This window comes from Canis lupus, chromosome 4 (genome assembly GCF_003254725.2).
Source record: "Canis lupus dingo isolate Sandy chromosome 4, ASM325472v2, whole genome shotgun sequence".
Taxonomy (NCBI): domain Eukaryota; kingdom Metazoa; phylum Chordata; class Mammalia; order Carnivora; family Canidae; genus Canis; species Canis lupus.
The window spans coordinates 31,336,318-31,363,495 of NC_064246.1; the positions used below are offsets into that span (position 1 = coordinate 31,336,318).

Sequence of the window (27,178 nt, forward strand, 5' to 3'; positions counted from 1 at the left end):
GAATTTTGGAGAATCGTGTCAATGTTTAGACATTATTTCAAAGCCATAATAGCATGAAAAGGAAATTTGAAAGTGACAGTAATAGAAATTCCCAGTGTCAAGCACTGTCTTTGTTTTAGTTTTTGTACCCACCTACCTTCTCCCAGTACCTCCCTTACTCAGTGTTTCATTGTATGCTCAGATCGATGGGTATTGGGTGGATGGGTGAGAACATGAATGGGTTACTGAAAAATATAGCTTCCCAATTGCTCTTAAATTTTCTCATAATAGGGTGACTAATGGAATTTGGCAAGGAGAGGCTTGAGTATATACACCTTGAAAAAGTCCAAGACTCAGAGCAGGTGGAGGTGTGGAATGCTGAAGAATAAGCATTATGGAGTTAGGCATCTTTGGGTGTAATTCCTTCCTTTCCATTTTATAGCTGTGAAATCTCAAGAATATTCTTTGGTCTGTGCTTCAGCTTCTCTTCTGCAAAATGAAGATAATAATCAAATCTAAAAATAGGTTTATTCAAGCATTATTATCACATTTTGACTTCTAAGGTTTCTGTTTAGTCCTAAGATTGTCTAGTTGCCATTGTTACAACTAAGACCTCTAAAAGACAGACCATGAGCAGGTCTGATAGACCACAGTGTGCTTTGTTAATTGTATTAACTTAAAATATTGTGGTTGTTTTATTCTAGTTGGTAATAACCACTGCTCAGATCCCCCTGAATGAAGTCTCTGCATGACATCCAAGATGCCCTACACCAAGGTTCCCAAACTTCCTCAGGATTCATCCAGAAACCAAAGAATTAAGGTCAACTTCATGGCCATCTACTCCTCATCTTCCACATGAATCACCAAAATACTGGCAATTATACTTCATAAAGCTCTTTGGGATCTACCCTTTCTTCCCCACCTAGAATATGCCATACAGGCCTGTCTACATGTATGATTGCTGCCCCACAATGAATTATCCACATGATAATCAGTTTACATAATTGTGCAGAAATACATAATGATTGGTCATTTCTTTCTGGCAAATCATTTAGTAGCTTTTCCTGGCTTTTATCATGACGACCAAAACATTTCCACGCCCCTGTCTGTCTCTGTCCTCACCTCATACACAATACCTACCCCTCATTTTCAGTGTATAGGCCACAGCTGTCAAATGGTCCTTGTGCAGGTCCCCTGAGGCCTTTGCACACACCCTCCTCTCTGAAGGGGGCCACTTGCTCCCCACACTCTCACAGTGGTCCCTAGATTTCCTCCAGGGCACATATTATGAGACAATGAAACATTCGGCAAAAGCTACATTCCCATTAGATAGTCCTCTTCCCTACAAAATCTTTCAGGTCTATTGCCAAGGGCAGGGCTTGTCTCACGGGTGTGTCCCCCACTTGGGACAAGATCCTAGTCCTCTAGATGTGCTCTCTTTGTCTTTCATTATTTCAAGCAGAGACATTTTGATGGCTACTGAGAGCCTTGAACCACAGATGACGACGCTCAGGACTGGGAAACCCTGTATTTGAGCTGATTTATTAAAGCTAACAAAAATGAGTCTCACCCTAGGGAAAATTCTCTGAGTCACCATGAAAAATAATAACCTTTGTTATTTTCATCTGTTTGTTCCATAGACCATAGGTTTTTGGAAGACAGGAATGTGGTTTTTCTTTATTTGCGGGTGTGTGTGTGTGTGTGTGTGTGTGTGTGTGGTGTGTGTTCCCAGTAACTAGCCCATCACCAGCTGCCTGATAGTTATTCAATAAGTATTTATTGAATGAAAATATGCTATAGACCGAAGAGTTATGCCCCCCCAATTCATGTGTTGAACAGTAACACCCAGTAATAGTGTTGGAAGGTGTGGTCTTTGGAGGAGTGATTAGATTATGAGGGTGGAGGTCTCCTAATGAAACTGGCACTCTTGTAAGAGAGAGCCCAGAGAGCTCCCTGACGCTCCTTCACCATGTGAGGACATGGCAAGGAGTCTGTCATCCATGAACCAGGAAGCACTCACCAGACGTCAAACTTGCTGGCAACTTGATCTTGGGCTTCCCAGACTCTTAGAATTGTCAGAAACAGATTTCTGTTGTATATAAGCCACTCAGTTTATGGTACTCTGTTACAGTAACCCAAATGGACTAAGATACCACACCAACCCTGAATTCTAGATTTTCACCAATTAGAGATGAGATTTTTAAAAATCCCCTCAGAGGCTTCATTTCTTCTAATTGAACCGCTTTGCCAGGTTAATTTGAATTGTGAGCCCACGACCCCATAGGCTCAGGAAAGTAGGAGTATATTACTGTGAATGAGTAGCTTAAAGATCCAGGATGCAAGAGGATTATAGGAAAGCCTATTACTGACACGGAAGCAGCGGTCACTTAACCTGCATCAGAAGAGGGGCATATACCTAGATATGTTTTTGCAAAGTGGTCTTGTCTTCTGTCTGGTGCCAAATAAAGTCCAGAATACTTGGTGGAATAGCATGTGGTCATTTGGAAATGTCACAGTCCAGCTGCCAGAGGGATCATTTGCCACTTTTTCAAACTTTCCCTTACTTACACATGAGCAGTAGCATTAGAAATGACAAGTGGCATTATAACTGCTTAGAAATTCCAGTATCATCAGCCGAGGAAAGAACTTGAGCCTTTGCAGGTAATTGGCTAATCTTGATTCCCGAAGGAAGACAGAGTACTGAGATTACCGGGGTGAGGCCTTCAAGCTTCTCCAGCATAGAGACCTCAGCTAACGGACTTCAGGTCCCTGCCTTATCTTCTAAGACAGGTGTATCAGAGAATTTTAATGAGGTGCTATTTTAGACTTGAATCACTCAGCTCGGCTTTCCACACTATGTTCCCTAAGCAATGTGCAACTGGGATTTGATTCACCGTGCGAGAATGCTTTTCCAAATGGGACTGCCGTCCATGCCGGGGACAATGTTCCATTCTCTACAGCTGTTTATTTCTCAGATACACCTTCATGTGACATACAGTGGCTGGGAGCCCCTTGCAGCAGCCCCCATCCAGTCTCCCTGAGCTCCACTGAGAGGCTTCTGCAAGTCAGCAGGTGACCCACTCACCTTGATAGCACACTTGAGCTGCCTAAAACTCCCATTGTGTTCTCATTATACAAAATTACACTTCCTCACTTGTTTCCCCATATGTGCCAAACATAAAAGACCCCCTGGGACTTCACTCTCCTGTCTCTCTCTCTCTCACATTCCTTGGGTTCCAGTAGCACTGGACAAAATTAGGCCCCTTGACTTTCTATCTGCTGTTCCTTCGACCTATCCACGCCAACTGGTGCCTGCCCAGCAAAACAGTTCTAGCTGTTAATGTGAAATGTGAACTCCTACTGCAGTCTTCCCCAAAATCCTCAGGTTAGAAGTAGCTGTCAGCATTTGGAACTTCAGCAAGTCTTCATTCCTGCCTCTAGTACTCTGATCCCACTCAGAATTGCAGTGTCGCTGTTTACATGTCTCCACCCCACCCTTTACCCAAACTAAACTTTGAGCTCCTAGGGGCCATCTCTATAGTCCTAGAATTTATCTCAGGACCCGTCATGTAGTAGATGCTTAATGGCATGCTTTCTAGGTATCATAATGGTCATAACAGTAATGATGATACCAACAACACCAGCACACACATACGTTCAGCATAAACACTACCTCGTGTATCTATAATACTACCTCCTACCTCCATATCTATAATAATGTGTTTAGAGCTAAATGATAAAAAAAAAAAAATCTATGTTTGGGCTGCCTAGGGGGCATAGTTGGTTAAGCATCTGATTCTTGGTCTCTGCTCATGATCTCAGGGTTGTGGGATGAGACCCTGCGTTGGGCTCCTCGCTCAGCCCAGAGCCTGCTTGAGATTCTCTTCTCCTTCTGCTCTTCTCCTCCTCATGCTCATGCTCTTCTCTCTCAAATAAATAAATAAATCTTAAAGAAAAGAAACATATCTATGATTATGGGAATGGACCTGAGGCTGACTGCTAAAGATCAAGGTATTTTTTTTATACTTATGGGTTTCAAGTAAAAATTAAAGAGTCCTACATCTCTAATAAATATTTATATGTTTGTTTATTCAGTGACTTTCTCCCAGATTCAGATATCTTGCCTGTCAAGTATGCACAGAGGTGATATTCAAAATATTTAATAAGTCATATGGAAATGGCAGGAGTAATCAGAGTAAATCTGTCCATAGCTAGAGCAGAGTCAATGGGATCATTGGTGTGATAGTTGAGTCGTAGGATCAGTTGGTGGAGGAAGGATAGGTTTGTGGAAGAAGAGCAAGACTTGGATTTTCTACAAGTTTGTCTTTAGGTGCCTTTGAGATATCTGTTAGGAAGGGAAAGGTGGGCAGATTGAGTTCAGAAAAGCCAGCGGGCTGGAGGTTTAACTTTGAGAGTTACTGGCCTGTAGGTGATCATCAAACATCATCCAAAGCAGCTGGTTCTCAGGGAGCAACCTGGAGAGCTTGTAAGAGAGCATCCCACCACTCGCTTCCAGTTTCTGATGCAGTAAGTTTGGGACAGGGCTCATGAATTATTACAGATAAGGCTGATGTTGCTGGTCTGAGGACCACACCCGGAATAGCATTCACTTGGGGGATAAGCAAAAGTGGAGAAAAAAAAAAAAAAAACAGAGAGAAAGGTGGGGGCGGGGGAGGTGTCTGTGGGAAGCAGTGTAGTAGGACCAGTCAAGCTGCATTGGTTTGAGTCCGGAAGCTACTAGCCAAGAGCCGTATGACCTTGGGTCAATAAGAGAACTCTCTAAGACTCAATTTCTCCATTTGTAAAATGAAGAAAGCAAATACAGCATAAATTCATAGTGCTATTTAAAGCCAAAAAATAACTAATGGGAAATGATTAGCACAGTGTAGAGTGTGAGTTAAGAATTATTTGAAGACTGGTTCTTAAGCCATCTGTCTTTTCAGTAAAAGTTACATGAGGCAGGTGGCAAAGACTAAAAAAAAGCAAGAGGAAAATCACATTGTGTGATAACACGGGAGTCAGGGGAAGGTGTTTCGTCCAGGTGGAAGTGGCTAAGGTGCTCCTGAGAGTTCAAACAAGATGAGAAAAAAATATGTCAGTAGCCACTGGGTTTGCAGATGACCAGTGACACGGACTGGACCGTTTCAGTGGAGTGACATGGGGAGCAGAGATGATGTCTGTGAAGCACGTAGTGGAGGGCCTGGAGAAGCCCGACGGCCTGTGACGAGACAAGGGCTCTGGGGACGGGAGCTGCTATGACACCTCTTACAGCTGAAAGCGGTTTGTGCAGGCGTGTGTATGCAGGCAGGTGGAAGGGAATACGTTCAGCTGGAGGATAAACTCTGCAATTTCCAAATAAATGCATTTTTATTGGACAAGCTGTGTCGCACAGGCTTATTGAAACTGGGGCAGTTTTTAGAAATGAGATTTCAAACTGTAAGGTGGCAGGTATGTCATGCAAATTTAATAAAGGTCCTTTCTACACTTGTTATGGGAACGGATGGCTCGGGGATGCATCGGGAACTGTCCCTTCTCACAGTGGCCCCGTGACTCAGCTGAACTTTTAGATCCCTTGCCCCACGCCCCCCATCAGTCCCATGCCAGCAGAGTGGGCAATGTGTGATCTCTGGCAGCAGGAAGAAAGCTGTCTTTGCTCTTGCCGGTGGAGGAATGGTTTGTTTCCTTTTCAAGCACCACTGCATTCTTCTTGCAATTTTCCTTAACCATTAAATATTTTATAACTCAGTCTCCTGCCAGTGCTTCTCACCAGGTGCCCGATAAAGGGGAGATGCAGCTGGGAATTGTAATGCATGGCAGCAGGTTTCATTTACACCATGCCCGTGGAAGCCTCTGCCAGAGTCCAGGACTGTATTTAAATGGGGTCTAGCCTGTAAGGTATTTTGCTAATCCTAAAAGCTTGTAGGTTGCATCTTAACTTTTCTTAGAGCATTCTCATGAACTCAGTGGGGGAAGGAAAAACCGGGTTGATAACTCTGATATTTGTAAGCGAGGGAGTATGTGGACGTGTGTGGGGTTTATGCTGCAGGTCATCATTTCCCTTCCTTAGGTGTTTTTGCTCTTCATAACTAGAGTTACTTTCCCTGCGCCAATTAAATCATGCCCATTCAAGACCCAGCTCCAAGGCCAACCCTTTGGGAAGCCTTCAGAGATAACTATGGCCTAAATTAGGCTCTCCCTTTATTTTGATTATCTACTGCAATTATTATCTGTAATAGTCTAGTTAGTGCTCTTGTTCCTGCAACAAAATGTGTGTTCCCACAGTGTGCAGTGTTGTGCTGGCAACAAAGAAAGCCTCAATAAGTAATATTCAGGTTCAACTTAGTGCTTAAGGGGGAAAACCAGTCATTGTGTTAATTCATTAAAAAATTAACTTTCATTGCAAAATCTGCAGGGATTTCTGCTTCCCAGCCTTACATTTTCTTCCCATTTTTTGCTTTAATGAATTAACCCGCACTACTTCCCACTGTGCGTTTAATTACTGTACTGATTGCTTACTATGTATGCTACATGGTGTGGAAAGAATACAAATCTTAAAAAGCAAAGCACTCTCCCTGACCTCCCTAGGGATAGAGACCAAAACCCATAAAAATATAAGAAAACACATTAAACTATATATAACAAGTGCCAGATGAGTGGTCTGGATAATTGTACACAGCCTCTGTGGTCCCAAGTGAATGGGCATGAGGACCTCATGCCAACAACTATGCTTCTTGGCCTGAGACCTTGCACTTAGGTCATGGTGCTTGGAAGGCCCATCCTTAGCACCATCTCCATTCATCTTCCATTTAACATTCCTTTGTCCTCTCTTTTAGAATATCATCCCTAATCTTTTCTTCTGTCTCAGCCCCTCTTCCCATGGAGTTGATTTTTCCCTCCTCTCATCAGTTTCTATACACTTTACCTAAATTGCTTTTGAAGTTTTTCTGGAGTCCTAACTTCTGACCAGTTATTCAGGTGGAGTTTTCTTTTATGAAAAGCATGTGCGGTTGTCAATACAGAACCTTTAGAAAAATGCTCATGTATAAAAAAGGTCATTCTTCTGTAAACACCTATTATGCTCACCTCTGTGTCAGGCCATTCATAAGACCTTGGGTCAGAGATGTGAAGATCCCTCTGCCCCTCAGGAGTTCAGGGACTGGTCAGATGGGAGATTCATGGGCTGATGCGGTTAAGTGAATAATGTCTGAGAAGGAGGTGCTCTGAAGTTAGAAAAAACCTTGAAAATCAAATGGGAATTCATAGGAATAGTGGGCCCCTCCTAGTGTACTTGCCTGGACCTTCATCCATGTGATTATTTTTTTTAAGACAATCGAAACCTCTATAACAATTTATCTAGTTACATTCCTAGAAACAGAGGACGCCCTTTGAATCTTAATTACATAACAAAACAGTACCATATACTGTAGCTAGTTTAGTGTGTTAGACTGTTGTCAATATAAACCAGTTTTGAATATCTAAATATAAATATTTAGATATATAAATATATAAATATTCCAAAAATCTTGGATAAGTTTATAGATGAGAGATAATACGGATGAGAGATAAGTTTACAGATGTGGGATTGTTAAGGCATCCCAAAGGGTTATTTAGGGTCACAATAGTCTGGAGTTAGAGCATATCCATTATGTCATTCTTCCAGATGTTCTCTATTTTCTCCTCAGAACAAGATGCTCACCTGGATATTTTAGAGCACACTGTGTCACCGTAGGGGACAGAAAGAAAATAAAGAAGTAAACCTCATACTTTATTGTTTTCTCATTTGCATTTATGTTCAATTTTAGATGTTTATAATATAGTCTATATGTTAGACAATTAACCAAACATATAGCTACATGCACTCGTGAGCAGATGCACAAATTGTGGAGGTCACAAATGCACAAATTGTCATCCAAAATTATTGTTGTCTCTTTGATGGGCTGTGTTTGTTTATGAGTGACAGAGAGCCTAACTCTGGCTCGGCACAGTTTACTTATTTTATTTTATTTTATTTTATTTTTTTACTACTTTACAGAAGTGAGTCGATGTTCCTAGAGTTAGTATAACAGCCTAGTGATTCCATTAAGGAATTTTTCTATTTTTCCACTGACATATCTGGCACGATGCCCTACGAGTGTAAAATTTTACCTCGTGGTGAATCGTGCTTACATTGCCCAGTGCCTCTGTGATTTGAGGTGAGTAGTGATGTATGGACACTAGATAGTGAAATGTTTAGGTAAACCTAAGGTTTCAAACTTATTGATGATTGCAGTATATCGATAGAAGGTTCAAGCCTGGCATTCTGTTACTGTTTATTATAGTAAGATATGAAAAATATTTAACAGCGGTGGGTTTTTAAAAAAATCCAACCAAGTCATTGCAGGGAATAACCATGTGTGTTTTTATTAAGTTTTGGATTCTCCGAGCTATGGAAATAGAAAACCTGAGAACATGCTCAGCCTGACATCCCTGTACTCACCCACCTTGGAATTCTGCAGAGGCATTTACTTGGGTCTAGAGCCTCTGTAATGTGCTGATAGATGATAACGTGATGGGGAAGGCAGTTGGTAGGATGGGGAGGTAACCACTGGAGACAGCATTTGTCAGATGGAAACTAATTGATTGTAATTGCTTTGCCATTGTATTGCTCTTGGAGTCTGTAGCTTGTTAAAACCACTGATTATAAAATAAGGATCTCACTTTTTATGCTGTAGGTTATGTTAATGAAAAGCTGTTCTTAGAGGAATGATCAGTGAATATCAATAAATGGATAATAAGAAATTAAAGGAGAACTTAACTAACTGATCATGAGTTAATATACTTCAGCAGTCAGAGTAGCAATCAACTGTGTGGTGTTTCATATTGAATATTTTGCTCAGAGCTCTTGAATTTTAAATATTTCCAGTAGAAAGAGAGATTGATTCCGTGTAACTATTTATTGCAAATTGTCTTGAATAACAGATCTTCTCTGTAGAGGATATCTCCTGGAACATAGAAAATGTGTCTGTTTTGCAGAGCCTTTATTTCGTGCCAAAGTATTAACAGATATTTTGAAGTGGAAAAAGAAGTTCCTGTGGTGCCACCAAAAAGGAGGATGTTAGAAGTGGGCTTTTTCCATGCCTAAGTTATATGAGCAGTATGTGAGTGAAGATTTATGTGAATCTGAAGGCAATGTTTGTTTTCCCAATATTCCTCAATATTAAAATAGGAATACTAGGGATCCCTGAGTGGCTCAGCGGTTTAGCGCCTGCCTTTGGTCCAGGGCGTGATCCTGGGGTCCCGGGATCGAGTCCCACATCAGGCTCCCTGCGTGGAGCCTGCATTTCCCTCTGCTTGTCTCTCTCTCTCTCTCTCTCTCTCATGAATAAATAAATAAAATGAATTAAAATAGGTATACTAAAATGAGAAGATTGATAGGAAATTATATTTAACTTGTAAGATATGCATTAACTTTTATATGATTATAATGATGTCTTTAATGATCATGCATTTCACCAATGGCATTTAAACTGTTAGCACTGTTAGAGTGATCAAGATTTATTGGCAACATTTTTACTGAGCTCCCATTATGATTCAGGACTCCACCTCTGACCTTAAGAAACGTAGAGACTAAAGACACAGATAAACATGTGAACGAGTGGCTACTTGCAGCCTTGAATGTTGAATGCAGTGATGTGAGTGATAAAACATGCTAGGGAGACACCGTGAGAAAGTGATGGAAGCTCTGAAGGATTTCTGGTTGTCTTCCAGCAAAGGAAAAGATGGTCCAGGAAGAAGGAGAAAGTGTGACAGCTCCTGCTGTTTGGGGAAATAGGAAAATAATTGGGAATGAAGTTGCGTGTCTTCGGGTACAAGAAGATGACACCAGAGCGCAAGATTCCGCATGGCCTATGTCCTTCTCTGAGGAATTTGGGGTTTTTCCTATGGGGATGGGGGGATTATAGGCGTGGGAAGCATATGAATATTTTTCCTTTTAGAGCAATCACTTTCTGCTCAGTTTGGTTGATGAGCAAGAAGAGGTTCATAGTGACTTCCAGTTACTAAGCAGGTATAGTAACCCATGCTATTGAACATGATTATCAAGCTAGATATAAGTAAAGGAAAAAAATAAGATTACATTTATTTATTCATGAGAGACACAGAGAGAGAGAGGCAGAGACACAGGCAGAGTGAGAAGCAGGCTCCCTGCATGGAGCCCGATGCTGGACTGGATCCTGAGACCCCGGGGTCATGCCCTGAGCCAAGGGCAGATGCTGAACCACTGAGCCACCGAGGCATCCCTAAGTAAAGGAAATTAAAAGAGTTTAAGTGAAGAATCATTTATTCATCTTTGACTTTTTATTTTATTTTTTAGAAGATTTATTTATTTATTTGAGAGACAGATCATGAGCCGGGTAGGTAGGGGATAGTAGAAGACAGAGAAAATCTCAAGCAGACTCCCCACTCAACAAAGAACCCAGCTCTGGGCTTGATCCCGTCACCATCAGATCATGACCTGAGCCAAAATCAACAGTCGGACACTTAACCAATTGTTCTACCCTGATGCCCCCTTCTTTGACTTTTTAAATGTATTTTTTTCTTGAATGTCACAGTGGAGTTACTGCAAATCCTTCACTTGCTTAAAACTCTGAGGCTAGAATATGTGACAACTGAGTCTGTGTCTAGTTGATCGTACGTACTTATAGCTAGTTTCGTATTGAGGAAGAGGATGTGGACATACAGCTTAATTTAAAAATTGTAAGTGATTATGATTTTAAAAACCAATGTTTAAAATACTGCTTTAAGAAGACGATAATTGCATTCTGTTAGGTATTTACCAGAAATACTCTTTTCATTTGAGATTCTGTTTCAGAATCCAGAACATGTTGCATCTTAATTACATATGAAAAGGGCGGGAGAAGTGAAAGAATAATTGATTCAGCCATTAGCCAATGAAACCTGTAGCTAAAAACAAACAAAAAGACCCATAGACACTAACATTGATTTCCACAGAATGGTCACATTCTGCATTGATTGATGTTCCATGACATTGGGCAACAAGAAAGGGAAGGAGATGGCATTTCAATCTCTCATACAACACGTTTGTCAAAATTGAAATTAACGAAAGTGGATTTGAGGAGTTTGCAGAACCATCCGGCTTCCACTGTTGACTGTGTCCTCGGCTGGGCCTTAGAGAAGGATTCCAGGCGCTAATGTCTAGTGAAGCAATAAGTCACCCGAGTACAGCGCCGCCTGAGTCGGGGCAGGGGTCTGCTCTAACAGATCGGGGGGCCCACAAACTACAGAAGCCATTTCTCACAGTGTTCGAAGCTGGCGAGGCCACGATCACGGTGCCTGCAGATGCAGTGGTTCACAGAGGGCTCCCTTCTTTCCACCTTCCCATGACTGCAGCGGGCGGGGGAGCCCCTGGGGCCTCTCCTGTAAGGGTGCTGATCCCACTCGTGAGCTGATCACCTCCTACAGGCGCCCCCAGGATCATCTCATGGTGACTAGTTTTCAATATGTGGACGGGACGGGGGGCATGCAGTGGTAAAGTGGTCAGATCCAGTTGCATTTCTTCATTGGCACAGCTGTCCTCTCTCCCTGGAGGCCTGGGGTCCGTGTCCACGAGACATCCTCGGTGCAAAGGTCCAAATGCTGCAAGGCCGGTGCTGGGGCCTCGTGGTGGAGGGATGCGCCGCTGACTGCATCTCTGGTGTCTTCCCTTGACAGATACAACGACATATTCCACTGAGCGGTCTGAGCACTTCAAACCCTGCCGAGACAAGGACCTCACGTACTGTCTCAACGACGGCGAGTGCTTTGTGATCGAAACCCTGACGGGATCCCACAAGCACTGTCGGTAAGCCCCTGGGGGCCGGCCTGGCCTGGGAGGGCAGGATGTGTGCGGCCCAGCTGCTGGGATGACGGGATCATGAGTCTTAACGTGGGAATGGCCAAGGCTGGTGTCTTTGGTATTTGAGGAAGGGAACAATGGAGTTAAAATAGACAAGATCTGGATTTTACCTCGGCAAGGAAGGGTTTGCTTTTCTGTCTACCAATCCAATAGATGGGATCATCCCCCCCAGCTGAGAGGCCTGCATTTTTGCTGCGGGACTTAAGCACGTTGGCCTGTGCTCAGAAACCATCCCTATTTGCAGCACTGCACATTGTGGCCCTGCAGAGCCTGCTGCTCGTCTAAACTCGGGCATCTCAGTGTTGATCGTGAACCAAATCCCAGATTATAACTGTGTCCACAGAAACCCGGAGCTCATCTTGATTCTGCCCCCGTTTACTAATTTCATTATTTTTTTAACACCTCTCTTGATGAAACACTCTCCAGCAAGATGTGGTAAATGGAATCATAGTCCTGTTATATAGTCTAGGTAGAGAGCTACTTGGGGAAGATTCCCAGTAGAGACCAGGAGGTGTTTAATAGGTTTTTAGGGACTTAAGGGTATATACATGCTAAAAATAAAAACAAGTGGAGATAAATAGTGCACTTGTAGACACTGCAGCCTTAAGGTTCCATAGAAGAATCAAATTAGCATCCAAAAAATAATTCCCACTGAGCTTTTATTTCCAGCACTACTCTGGTAATTTGTTTTTTCTTGCAATTGTATATGCTTCAGCGAACATATATATCCACACCCCTTTCCTTCTCTTTATTTACTCTTCTCATATGACACACTTATTAGATTAAGTATTCTGAATCACGAAGCATGGAAAATTTTGACTTTTTCCTCTATTACAAACTTCATTCCATGTTGTTTTATTAAGATGGCACAGAGAAATGCGTCTTATAGTTAGGAGCTTAGAACGTGTTGGCAAATCCTGCCTGACTCTAAGAGCCAGCTTCAGTCCATGAGGAAGATGAGTTTTCCCAGGGGGCAGCACAGGTTTGGAAGAGCTGATAAGTGACAGTGGCAAATCGCTGTAAGAGTCACCATGCATTCAGTCAGGATAAGCCAAACTGTGACCATTCCTCATGCTTGAGAGCACGGCTTCCATGTCGCTTGAGGAGTGCCATTACATTTACCTCACTTAAAAAATGTATACCCCACTTATGTCTTTTGTTGGATTAGGTTGGGGATGAAGGGGAGTGGGAATGCTCCTTCCCTCATCCCTCTTGTTTTGTTATATTTGTTGGGTCAGTGTAGGCGGAGGTAGAAAGCACATAAGTGACTTTAAGACCTCAAGGGAGAAGCCAAGAGTGACCTACCCATTCAAAGCATGAATCGTATGCAGGCTCTCATAGATACTCAACCATATGCTGACCCCTTGATCATCATGGGGAGTGGGCAATGCAGTCCATTAAGTTTGAATTCCTAATCGATTGGTGGAGGGGGTCTACAGCCATACCACCCTGAACGCACCCGATCTCGTCTGATCTTGAAAGCTAAGCAGGGTTGCGCCTGGTTAGTACTTGGATGGGAGATTGGTAGAGAGATTAATCAGAAGTCTCACCTAGAGCAGTGACTTTTGAGATGGTGTTTCACCCAAAGGAAGGATCAGATCAGCCTCCACCACAATATGCAGGTGGGTACAATTAATCTTTTCAAAAATGGAGAATGTTGAAAATAACAAAAATAACTCTTATTCCTTTTCAACATACAGCCTCACTATATTTCTGTATTCGTTCATGGTGTATTCATTTGCTAGGGCTGCTCTAACAAAGTATCACAGATTGAGTGGTTTAAACAAGAGGGATGTATTTTATCACAGTTCTGGAAGCTAGAAATATGAACTCAAGGTGTCGGCAGAGTTGCTTCCTTCTGAGAGTCATTACTGAAGGGCACCTTTGCAGGTCTCTCTCCTTGGCTTATAGATGGCCATCTTTTCCTTGTGTCTTCTCATTTCCTTCTCTCTGTACTTGTCTATATTGAACCTCTTCTTATAAGGACACCAGTCATACTGGATTAGGGTCCACTCTAATGACCCTATTTTAACTTACCTCTGTAAAGACCCTCTCTCTAAATATGGTCACATTCTGAGTTATTGGAGGTTAGGACTTGAACATATTATTTATTTGGGAGACACATCCAGTCTATGATAATGGATCTCAGGTCTGGAAAAAATATCTTTTGCTTTTGTGCATATCCACATGTCTAATTTTTTGCATACACAAGCAGAGATGTATCTATGATTTAGCTGGAACGGTGTACATATATAATAATTTTGACCTTCTGTCTTCATATTTCTTGCATATTTCAACACAGACAACCTGTTATTTAACATAGAGTCACAACATAGCTAATCATGACAAAAGACCAGCCTAGGACAGAGTTGGAACTCGAGCCAGTTAATAGATGCCTATAAATCTCCTACTTGAGTGTATGAATAAATCACACATCGCATGTGCCCACTATTCATCTCCTGAGCTCTGCTGTGAATAAAAAGCTTACATTTGTTCCTGCATTAGCCACTTCTAAGAATTCCTGTGTAATTATTAATAATGTGCTATTTTGTATAGTGCTCTATTTAAGTAGTATATTTCATTCATTCATTCTCCATCCAACAAATGCTTACTGAGCACCTCCTATCACCAAGATATTGTTGAATAAACACATACAGAAATGAAGTTAGGAATTAAATGGTGCTGTACTTTGTAATGTACTTGGAGTCAGTGAAGCAGTTCATTGTCAGGAAGTAAGAAAAACAAGGGAAAGTATTTTCCCGTGACTGGCCTGCTATCAGGGGTATCTTTGCGATATGTTCTTAGCCATGTTTCAAGTTAAATAAAACACAATTTAGTATATACAGAGGGGGATCTGTGTGAATCCAGCTCATTAAATGGTTTACTTGTGACAAATCTAAGAGAAATTAAGATTATACTTTTTAGTAATTTAAAAGTCAATTGCAATCCTGTGATAAATATATGGTTGTGATCCTATGAATTAAATTTTTTTTCTATCTTGAAAAAGATCGATCAGACTCTAACACTTTTCTGTTTACTTGCCTCAGAAGAATAGACGCAAGCCTACCTAGATCATCTCTGATAGAGATCCTGAAAGTATATGCTCAAAAATGTTAACAGCATGAATGTTGAGATGAGAGAGGTTTTATTTTTTTTTTTGAGAGAGGTTTTATATTTCTCTCTTTGTTATTCTTTTACTCTGTAGTGTTTGTTCAGATATTTCAGAAAGCCATTTATAGTATTTAGAAATTACAGAGCAAGCTAATGAAAATTTAAGAGCAATACCAAGATTCTAAAAGTTACTTGACAGAAGGGATTTTAAAGAAAAATAAATAGGCAAACTTGATCCTACTGAATTTAAATATGCTATAAAATCATAGATCATCGGCTGATGGACTGGTAAATGCAGAACCTGGTATGATGTGGAACTTACTGTAGAGTAAGGAGAGATCCATAAATCAGAAGAAAAATGAGAGGCTGATTGCTCAGTAAATTTTGTTGGCTATCAGGCAAAACAAATCGAATTTGGACTTTTACCTCCTTCTTTGTGTGAAAAGTTGTTTTTAATGAATTCAAGAATTAATGTAATTAGTAAAAAAATGTCTTGAGGAAAACAGTAAATCAAATTACATATTTATTTATCTCAGCAATTGAAGGGACCTTTTGAACAAACACCAATGGAAGGAAAAAATAAACAGCCTGACACAACATTGCATTTTGATCTGAATACCATAAATCAGAAATAAAATTGAAAGATAGACAAATTATCAGTAAACTGTAAATAAATATGGCAAAGAATTAATATTCTGATGAAGTCACATAGATCAGCTAGTGTAATTCCAAAGCTAAGTCTCAGTAGGAAAGTAGGCAATAAGGGGAACTTAATTCTTCCCATAAGAAGGAATACAGATAACCACTAAGCATGCAAAATACTCAGCCTCACAAAGAAATGCAAATTAAAATTTTTGCTTAGTATACCCTTAATGATTTTTTTTACAAAAGATTTTATTTAGGGGAGCCCTGGGTGGCTCAGTGGTTTAGTGCTGCCTCCCACCCAGGGCGTGATCCTGGGGTCCTGGGATCGAGTCCCACATCGGGCTTCCTGCAGGGAGCCTGCTTTTCCCTCTGCCTGTGTCTCTACTTCTCTCTCTCTCTCCCTCTCATAAATAAAAATCTTAAAAACAAAAGATTTTATTTATTTATTTGAGAGAGAAATGAAGAGAACATTAACAGGGGGAGGGGTAGAGGGAGAGGGAGAAGCAGACTTCCCCCTGAGCAGGGAGCCGACATGGAGCTCGATCCCAGGACCTTGAGATCGTGACCTGAGCCAAAGGCAGACACATAACCCACTGAACCACACAGGAGCTTAATGATTTTTAAAAGCAAATAGTTTGGTGAGTTAGAGTAAAAGCACATTCTCATTCACTACCTGAGGGAGTACATTTTGTTAAATATCTTCTGTATGTAACCTTTCAGTATGTTTCAAAGTATTTATACTGTTTCTAAAAATGTAGTGTACACAAATGTATATGCAAATTTATTTATAAGAATATTTACCACGGATTTATTTTATATTAGGAGAAAAACCTCTGAATTTGTATATAAATTAGAATATATCTACACATTGGATGAATTCTACCTCACTGGAATTTTCATAATATTTTAAGGACATGAAAATGGCTCTTATGTCATATATGGAAATTGTGATATTATAAAATAGAACATACAATAGCAATCCAGTTCTAAAAAAGAATTTAGTAAAAAAGACTAATAGTTTTATAGCTATTTTCTTCTTCAAACCATATGAATTTTCTAAGATCTGTACATTACACATGTATTTCATTTATGTAATACCTGGCTAAGACACTTGACCCTTGCTTCTCATCTTTCCACTAAGAAAGATAGATAGCGTCCCTGTCTCTGTTAAATCAAGGTCATTATAGTTTACTATTGTTAGGCTGATAAGAGAACTTTCAATTAAGCTCTTCCAGGTTAAATACTACCAAGTCTATGTGAATGTGTCTGTTCCCTCTCTTATTAATAATTCATTTATACTCTTTACGCTAATTCTTTTCCATGCTGAATTCATGTGTTTTAAAACATATAAAATTGGATTAAATGATAGAAAGATATACCCGACAGAAATGAAGCTGGGTGTGAAGGAAAGCTAGTCACTAGAAACTCGTTGAATCAAGATATTCTGAATAAAAGCAGGATGTTCTCTAACATATTTATTTTTATGTCATTTCTAGAAATTTTAAGAACTTGGGAAATGGTGCTATGTATAATCTATTTCACTGCAGTGAAAGAGGTAGCCATTGTAACTGAAAAGATTGGTAGGCATTTGACTGGGCCAAACATGTTTTGAGGCCAAATTCAAGTTAAAAGGATGTGCTTCTCCTGAATTGAAGCTCATTAGATGTTTCGCTAGCCTTGCTGTAAAAATGGTTTTTCAAAACTTTGGAAAGGATAGCATTTGAGCTGAATTTGATCTGGGGCGATCATTTTGGAAATTTGTCAAGCAATTCACTTGAAGATGCTTGAATCACTTGAAATATGGAACTGCTAGGAAAAGAGAGAAGCAGGCCAATAACAACCATTGCCTGAGGCAGTTTTTCCATAAAGGGGTTAAAGGGCTGGGCAAAGACCTGGGTGAAATGCTCCCAGGACTCGGGGAGCCAGGAAAGCAAGTGAAAGGATGGGGTGCCCTTCCAAGAGTTGCTGTTCCTTACTTTGTCTCACTCTGCCTGAGTAGGTTTGGAAAACAAAGCTTCCATTTTTAGGAGCATCGACTGGACACAATGCAACCATTTCCCAGTGATTTACTATATAAAATTAGGATCTTCCCTGTCAGTGCTTGGCTGTGTCACTTCGGAGGCCCATGAGCTCTCTCACCCGCTGAGGATCCTCTTTATCGAATGGCTCTCCAGTAAGTGCTCTGAGAGCCGCAGCTAATGATTCCCCATGGTTGACCCAAGGCAGAATGGAAGTGGGGTTTGGCACACGTCCCCAAACCCCGTTGGCAAGAGGTGATGGAGGCGGAAATATTTCTAAATCCAGGCCTAGCGGCAGAGTCCCTGCAGAATGGGGTTGGAAGACACGGCGAAGAGCCTCACAAGGATTTTCAAGTTCATCAGACCAATGTTCACGAAAATGTTTGCCACAGTCCAGACATAATTTGAATTAATTCGCCATAGCCGTGTTCATAACAGGCTGTGTACTGATTGCCCTGACAAGAAGAAATGAGCCAAGCGATACCCGTTGGTCTCTTCCTGGGGATGAAGTTTGTCAGCAGAATCTCCGTGGCTCAAAAAGCGAAGAATAACAGCACAGTGAACATAATTTTGCAGCTTGATGACACCTAGGCATTGGTTTGCTTCTAATTTAACCTGTTTACACTGGGACCCAACTGGTGTTCTTAAAGGGCCGCTTAAATACCACGCGCAACACCAGAGAAACACATTTGATAGAGAATAACAACATATTTTTTTTAAGTTAATGGGCCAAAGGTTCTTACCGTAATGTTCCCTCCCTTGATTGGCAGCTCCAGTTGAAGCATGAAATAGTGTTTCTTGAGGTGGTTGTTCTGATTTAGGTTTCCTGTGGTACCAAAGAATTGGCATAAGTGTGTTTTTTAAATAACTTCCTTATATGACTTGGGATAAGAGGCCCATGAGGCCAATGTGGGCATTTAAGATAGAGTCCCGAGTTAAAAGCTCTGCTCAGCTTCATACTGGCTGAATGAGGCTTCTCTGCAAGGCATTTAATCAGAACCTTCAATCCTGTATTGAAAAGAGAGTCAGACACACAGTCAGACAAATACTTGCCCCCAGAGACTGATACAGGAATTAAAAGTAACAACATCTAGAAAACTCTAAATACATCATGCACGCCACATACATAATACTGTCATCCTCAGTTCTTTCCTCTTCTCTTCTGCTTGGATTGAAACCAAACCCAAGCATGTTTGCTGGAATCCTGTGAGAGACATTGAATGGGTATCATCTGTGTATTTAATGAAGGGGAGTCTCGGGTTTTAAAAGGGGAAAGGGGCCATGCCAGAGAATTCCTGTGTGTTCTGAGGGCTCAGGCTTCTCACTGCTAGCTTTGATGCTCTGACAAATGAGCCAATTTCTGTCGTTTTTCCCAATTCTGCACCTGGTTCTTGATTTTCCAAGGTTTGTTTCGTGCTGCATATAGCTTTAAGAGGAAAAAATGTTCTTCCTCTCCTGCTTCACCAGTGTAACGTGCCTTAATTGTGCAGATGATTCCTGTTTGACCTGGTTGGTTAGATTCAGTGGTCCGCCACCAACTAGCAGGTGGACAGAAGGCACATAATCTCTGCGACTCGGTTTTCTTATCTGTTAACTGGGCACAGTAGCATTGCTACTTTACAGGATCATTGTGAGGATTGACACAAGTACAATGGGCTTGTCTGGCACAAGCAGGTGGTGAATTTGCTGGAATCAGTGGGCTGTAAGAGAATAAGGTGTGTATGTTGCTTTCTATCTGCACGACTTTGTTTGCAGATCTTTTGGTTTGAGCCAGCGCTTTGAGATAGGTACTCAGAGTCTCCTAAGCACGTAAAGTTCAGCTTAGACTCACTAGGGAGAGGTAAACTGAACCAGATAAACTATTGAAAAACACAGTCATAACTGATTCTGGGCAGGAAAACACTTTTCAGAATCAAGGGTCATTATAATTATTCAAGCAGTAAACTTAGGGGGGAAAGCAGGAACAAGAGGCTGGAATATGCGGGAAACTCCCGTCAGCTCTTACTTGTTCAAGCCATTCTGGCTGAGGAGCCTCCTTGGCAACCCCTGGATCTGCCTCCCCGAGAACCTGCTTCCTCTGTGTGGGGATCGCAGATCTGCCGACTTGGAGCAACCTGGAGCTCCCACACTTGCCTCAGTTCAAGCAAATTATGGATTCCCACCCCACGTTTATTAAAAAAAAATACTAACAACATCCCATAAATATCCCTTTAGCTAGAGATGGTCTATCTGTACAGAAGTGAACAATATTAGATACGGTGATGCTGGGCCTGCTGTACAGGCTTCTTAGGCCAACATTCCAGTAAAACCTTCTCAAAATGGGACAGAGATGGCTAGGGTGTTCTGCGTAGGCTCCTAGGGCAGTGAGATGATATGCACCATCCTCCTGCAGAGTCTACTCATCTAGTGAGGAAGGAACTCTTGCTCTAGCCTGTTATACAACTTTGAGCAGCATTTCCATCTTCCTGAGGGTGGTATGTCTTTTCCTTCTTTTTTTTTTTTTAAGATTTTATTTATTTATCTACCCATGAAGACACAGAGAGAGAGGCAGAGACACAGGCAGAGAGAGAAGCAGGCTCCATGCAGGGAGCCCGATGTGGGACTCGATCCCAGGACCCCGGGATCATGCCCTGAGCCCAAGGCAGATGCTCAACCCCCAAGCCACCCCGGCTCCCCTGATATGTCTTTTCAATTTACTTTGGTCTAAGCATCTTTTAAAAAAATAGATAGATAGATAGATAGATAGATAGATAGATAGATAGATAGATATAAAACAATATTTAAGGACCAGATCACATTGTCTCTACATAATTATGTACTTATGTATATAAATATATATGTAAATATATGTATATATTTAAATTCCCCAACATATTGTAATATGAACGACCATATAGGTTGTCATCCAAACCCAAAAATGTTTGAGACGTAATGGGCAGTTTTAATAATTTCTTCTGCAAAATAAGCCTACACCAGGAATACTGTAAGCTCAGTAATGCATATGGTTACCCTAATTGTAATTCAGATGAACCTCAAATTCATAGAAAAGCACGTCTGCTATTTGTGTTTTTCTTAATATAAGTTTCACAGGATTGTATAGCCTCTGTATTATGATCCTCACTTTTTCCAAATGATCTGAACATTCCTGAGTCACCCAGTGCGGGCAGGATCTGGGTAAGAAGGCAGAGCAGAGGGGCGCCCAGAGCCCAGGGTCCACCCACTGTCCACTCCACATCCGTGGAAGGATGTCAGCATCCAGTTTGTGTTGTCTTTAATTACCTTTATACCTAGCCATTGTCTGCGAGAGCTGAAAAATGTTACAGGAAGCCCAGGCCCTCTTTGTCTACAGAAGGAAGCTGAAGGCAGCATTTCTGAAGTTTATCTAGAAGTGCATTTCTACAACTCTATTTAATAGTTTTGTTTTGTTTTTTTTTATGATCACAGCTATTCTTATGCTTTTATGAATATCAGGGACATAATCTGCCTTTTTAAAAGATGTTTATTAGAGAAAGGGCAAGCATACAGACTGGCAGGGGGTGGCAGGGAGGGACAGAGGGAGAAGGACAAGCAGACTCTCCACTGAGCAGGGAGCCGGACATAGAGCTCGATTCCAGGACCCTGAGATCATGACCTGAGCCGAAGGTGGACTCTTAACCCACTGAGCCACTCAGGCGCCCCTGGAAAATAGTCTGCCGCTATGTGCATATGTGGAATACTTACTCACTATCTGGCATCATGCAGGACACTGAGGTCCAGTGGTAAGTGGGAGAAAAGCACCCCCTCCTTTACCAAACTTGCTCTTAGTTGGAGTACCAGGAAGTCCCCAGAAGCTAGTGTGATAGAATTCCATGATGGGCAGACCCTGACCATCACTGGCACCTAAGCCTACACTCGGGATAGGAGGGAAGCCCTTACCAGACCAGTAGACTTAAAAGAAATATCTTTGTTGAGTATATTTACGTACGACGTCCCCTGTTCAGGTTTTTTAAAATGGGTAATTAATGATAAGAGACAGGAAAAAAATGAAAGCATTAAGCATGATTTGGGGAATAGCTTGTTCAGAGATATACGTCATATGTGAGTGATATAGAGTATATTTTTAGATGTATATGTCATATATGGGAGGTAGAGAATGTATGCGTGGTTCTCCCCTATGTACACTAAAACATAAATGGCAATCTGATATATTATCCCCATTATTCTACCATTGTTTATTTTTAAAAAAATAAAGATTTTAGTTATTTATTCATGAAAGACACACAGAGAGAAGCAGAGACACAGGTAGAGGGAGAAGCAGGCTCCATGCAGGGAGCCCGATGTGGGACTCGATCCCAGGACCCCGGGGTTATGGCCTGAGCCGAAGGCGGATGCTCAACCACTGAGCCATCCAGGTGTTTATTAAGCATATTCAGTGTTCAGGGTCCAATGGAAGGTGGTAGGAATATAGTGATGAGTATTTTCAGAAAAACTGCTAAGAGAGGGGTTGACATGGACGTTTTCTAGTTCCATTCAGTGTGACAAGTTCTGTGATCTATATCATTGAGGCTATAGGATCTGTATATGCACAGCCCATGTCTGCATAGGACGCGCCAAAAATCCACGGTCAGTCCTAAACCCAGGAAGAGCTGCGAAGAGGAAATAACATGAATTTGCACTTGGAAGCATAAGGGCCTACTCATTTCTCGGTTTGAAGCCTTCTCTTGCTTGCCAACAAAGGCACAGAGAGTGGAGCTGCTATTGGAGAAAAATCCCTTCAAACCCCAGGGAGGAAATTTCAAATGCGTTTTAGATGCAATTAAGAATAATCAGTTTTATAACATAAATTCTGCAGTTGGTCACTTCTTTTCTCAATTATTTCCTCTCTTGTGTCCAAATGGTTATCAAAAACAGATCAGAACATAATGACATCTTTAATTTCATTCTCTCAAACTCTGAATTTTTATGGTGAGTGGAAAGAACAGATAAGAGTATGGGTTTTTTTTTTTTCAAACCTGTGTTGTATTGATTAAATCATGAAATCGGGATGCCTTTTATGTAACCAAAATTAATTTTTGATTTTTATCGACCTAGATGAAACATTCACAAAGACCGTTGGATAGCTGTGATCAAAAATTAATTTATAATGTCCTACGTATACGTAATGATGTTTCTTACACTAAAATTTTTCCTAACGAATTAAACATACCCGTTTAAGGATGCCTTGACCATCGGTCGTTGTGGAATTCTTCAGGGAGAATGCAGGGGAGCCAAGTCTGAAGATACCTATTGGCACATTGGAGGAAAACATCCTGCATTTTTCCGACTAAAAAAGTATTTCTCTTCTCCAGCAGAGCAGCTGCGAGGCTCTTGGGGGGTCAGGGTCGGGTAATGATGTAGTTTCCCTTCTGATGCATCAAGTGGCATTTTGGCATATGCGGCGATACACGCAGACAGCAGAAACCACAGCAAGAAAGGTTGGAAGAGTTCCTGAAACAGGGTGGCTTTCTAGTTCCTCGAAGGCTACTTTTTTCATTTAAACTCATCATAAATGCAGTTATAGCGAACATCAGGGAGAGGAGTTACTATTTCAACAGAAGACTTCAGGAGACGAGCAGACCCCAGGCCTTGGGGCAGAGGAGCACTCTGATATGACAGCGTGAAAAGTGACCGGATGCCTGGAGCCTGGCCTCCCTGGAGTCCTCTGACAGCGCCTTCATCCCAATGACCCTGGGCCCCTAAAGGGCAGAAATTCAATTAGGAGCTCTCAGCATCCAGCCTCAGAAGGGAGGGGAGTGTGTATCTGTAGGTGGCTCCACCTCCAGAGGGAAAACAGACTCCAGCAGGTACAAAATAGAGGCTAATCATAGGACAATGGAGAGTGAAGAACACTCAGTTGGAAAGAACTGGTGGAAAGGATGAGCTGATAAAGCATCTACTTTAAATAAGGTCTTAATTTCGCCACAGTTTGGGCTAATTTGCAGCTACAATTGAAGTCACAGGGAAGCCCTCCTCTCTGCAACAAGGTTTTATTTTCAGTGCTCTGGAAACCTCTTTCCTTTCTGCCTGGGTTAGCATATGTGAAAGAAATAATGATTGTTTTAATGATATTAAATAGTAGCTTTGATCTCTTTCCCCCACAAGCTAACCAAAACATTATCTGGATGTATGAAATGATTCATTTGTGAGCAGGATTTCTGTTTCTATTATAATATTCGCGTTCACCTACTGACTCTCCCACTAGGCTGTGAGTTCATCTTTGCTTCTGGAATCTGCCACCTACTCAGTAAAGATGCACTTGATAAATGAAAAGAATTCTAGGCAATTCTTACCGCAGGCCTTTTTCAGAGGATGACATGGAGGTGTTAAAAGGGAGACCGGGGAAATGCTAATAGCCGTCTACCATCTCATGCCTACTAAGTGCAAGGGGATCGTTTTAACCTTTTGTACACTGCTTCCTGATTGCCTACCTGGTGCTCATATTACATCTGCAAAGGCATGTCATCTCACCATTTGACAACACGAAGGATGCTCCGAGAGGGAAGGTGGGAGCTTCTTCAGGGATGTGCAGCCAGGAGCGGGCGGGACTGAGTTCCAGTCTCAGTTCTGACTGCCTGTCAAGCTCTTGGTCTTTCAGTCTGGTCAACCTGGAGGGTTACTCTAAGAATCGCCGAGGGAGATGGCTAAAAATACAGATTCGCAGGCTCCGCCTCTGAAGCATCTGAATCGGGTCTTCAGATGGCACCTGAGAATCATGCTTTCAGCAATTCCATTATTGAGACAAATTGGGGAAACCGTGAACGAGACTAGTGCTTTTCAGAGATTGAAAAGTGGGTGAATCCTCTGGAGATTTTGCTCAACTGGAAATTCGATTCATGTACAGCAGGCCTGAGGTGAGGCCTGCTCTTCTGTATTTCTAGCAGTGCCCAGGTGGTCCCTGTGCTCCTGTCCCACCATCCACCAATGGAGCCGTAACTAAAGTCCCATGCTGCCTAGCACACGAGGGGACCCATCTGCCCCATCCCAAGGATCTTTTCATAATCCTGCCATTTTGATACATCCAAATGCAGGCCAATAATTGTGTCTAAGCAAAATTTTATGCACACACTTGAGAGTATGTTTGTGAAGCTTCTGGAAACTTGTCTCTACTAGTTACCTTACAAGCTCATCTGTCTGCTAATGATCCCTGGGTACCTGCAGCATGACTTAGTCGCATGCTCATCTCATCCAGAACAATCTTACAAGCCAAATGTTTCATCAGGTTTCTGTTATACCAAGGGGATTTTAGATACCACATTGGTGATTGATTAGTTTTAGGCTGGCCAATTAGTATTTCTCCCAAGGAGCAGGGCCCTAAGTGAGGGGAAAACATTCTCTGCAACACTCAGAGAAAGGAATGCATATGGCACTTCTTATAAGTTGCTTATAACCGTGTCTCTCCAGGAATTGGGTTCCTTCAAGATAATTCATCTGAGGCTTTTTAAAAATATGTATTTTTTTTCAACTTTATTCAAAATTATTTTCAAATTAGCAAAGCCTTCCTATGTAAATATGAGAAAATGTTAAGCAGATTTTACAATGGAAGAATAAATTCTCTAAAGGACAGCACTGATTTATCGAAAACAGTGTTGTAAATCTCGGCTTCCTTGCTGAGAGACATTTGCTAATATCATTGCTTCTGTGAACCTTTACTTTCTTTAAAAAAAAAATATATATATATATATATATGTATATTTATTTCAGGGTGCCAACTACACTGGAGATTTTGCTCAACTGGAGATTCATGTACAGCAGGCCCGAGGTGAGGCCTGCTCTTCTGTATTTCTAGCAGTGCCCAGGTGGTGCCCGTGCTCCATTTCATTCAGCCCGTGCTGAATTTCTTGCTTGTGAAAAACCACCTGATTGGAAGAAATTCTCAAGGTCACTTCCAATTTTAAAATTGGGCGAAGAAGCTGAGCGATCTATCGCAGTTTTCTCTTTCCACGTCCCTGACAACGTAGGGTTTTCTTTTATCAAAAACTGTTTTTATTGTCAGTGTTAATAGAATTCAAAACAAGTTCTTTGCCTTCAGTCCTGCCACACGAGTAGATCAAGCTGATGATGCCAAGATATTATGCTCTTCATCCGACAGAGTCCTTTCCATTCTGTGCCTGTATACATGGAGAATTCCATTGTGGGCTGAACCCAACACCTCCACATGCGGGCATGTGCCCATATGCCACCAAGGTCTCCACGGGAGTCACTTTTAGGTCACCTACTATTACAAAGTCATGGTACCCACATTTCGCTAAGTGTTCCAGGATTCCATGTTACAACCTAACTGTTCTCTCTCTCTCCCTCTCATGGTCTCTTTTCATTCTCTCTGTTCTATTCAGCCCTCTGTAGGCTCTGATTGAGCACTCACTCTGTCAAGCTTGTGCTAGGTGCTTCAGTGAAACTTGTGCATAAATGAAGTACTTCTCTCACGTGGCTTCTTTGGGTTTGAAACCCAGAAGTGACATCGATTGGCCCAAGGATGCGAACATTTTAATGGCTCTTGACCCAAATGTATTTTGTCTGCATTGAGTAAACTTTTTTTTTCTAATTTAAGCTTTTTCTAATGTAAGCTTGCCCCTCATTATTTAATATTTGTGTCTTTGATTAATAAACAGCATACATCCTTTATATGGACATAAAGGGAACTTAGATTTTATTTTTACTTGACAAGTAAGTGTTTTGAAGGCAACAGAAAACCAAGAAGGAGTATTAAGCTGGTAACATGTTAACTTTATGCATGTATTATATGGTTTGATCTTCAAAGCTGCCAGTTTATTCTGTGTAGGCAGGCTTTATAAATGGCCTTGTAGCAGACATTCTTTTATTTAAACAGACTCTCTTAGTTTTGCAACTATGAGGCAGGCATGCACTCAGAGTCTTGCAGGATGAGGGTAAGTGGTATGTATGTGTGCCCATGTGGATGCACATGTGTGTGCATGTGTATGTTGTGTGTGCATGTAGTGTGTTCGAGTTAGCCTCTAGTATCTCTCTAGTAGACGCCTTGGAGTTCTAGAGAAGACTGAACAGTTAGTGTAATAAGGAGCTCAAGGCATTTTAGGAGAGAGCATGAAGAATCCAAATTCTGTTCCTCCACACTCAAAGTGAAGGGGTCTTGCCTGGGAGGAACAGAGAGATCTGATTAAAATTCACAGCAGGAAGGGACACCAAGAGCTCCAAACATGAGCTCATAAGAGGAAGATGAAAGAACAGTGTGGTGACCCAGACTCAGATTTGGAGCCTAGAGACTAAGCTGATTTTGTATTGTCACATAGTAGAGGGTGGAACGTTCTCTCCTGGCTTCCCTACTTGGTGCTTCTGAATGAGCGTAAAAAAAAAAAAAAAAAAAAAAAAGAAAAGAAAAAAATCCTATAATCCCCAGAAGCAGAGAGACTAACCCCACTCTCCACCTCTCACTAGGCTGGGATTTCTGCAAACAAAAACTTCCAAGTCTTGTTGGATCAGGACCCTTTGGAAGCTTTACCATTTTCCCTAGAGGTGCCACCTTGTGGCAAAGACTGCG

The 27,178-nt window shown here is 41.5% G+C and overlaps 1 protein-coding gene across 7 annotated transcripts in view; it reads left to right on the forward strand.

Annotated features, from left to right (window-relative positions):
- Positions 1–27,178, forward strand: part of NRG3 (neuregulin 3) — a 1,039,823-nt gene that overhangs the window by 443,243 nt on the left and 569,402 nt on the right. For all 7 annotated transcript variants that reach the window (XM_025435065.3, XM_025435067.3, XM_025435066.3 and 4 more), the window contains exon 2: positions 11,689–11,818. In XM_025435065.3, the coding sequence (XP_025290850.1) occupies positions 11,689–11,818 (130 nt within the window). The remainder of the gene's footprint in view (positions 1–11,688; positions 11,819–27,178) is intronic.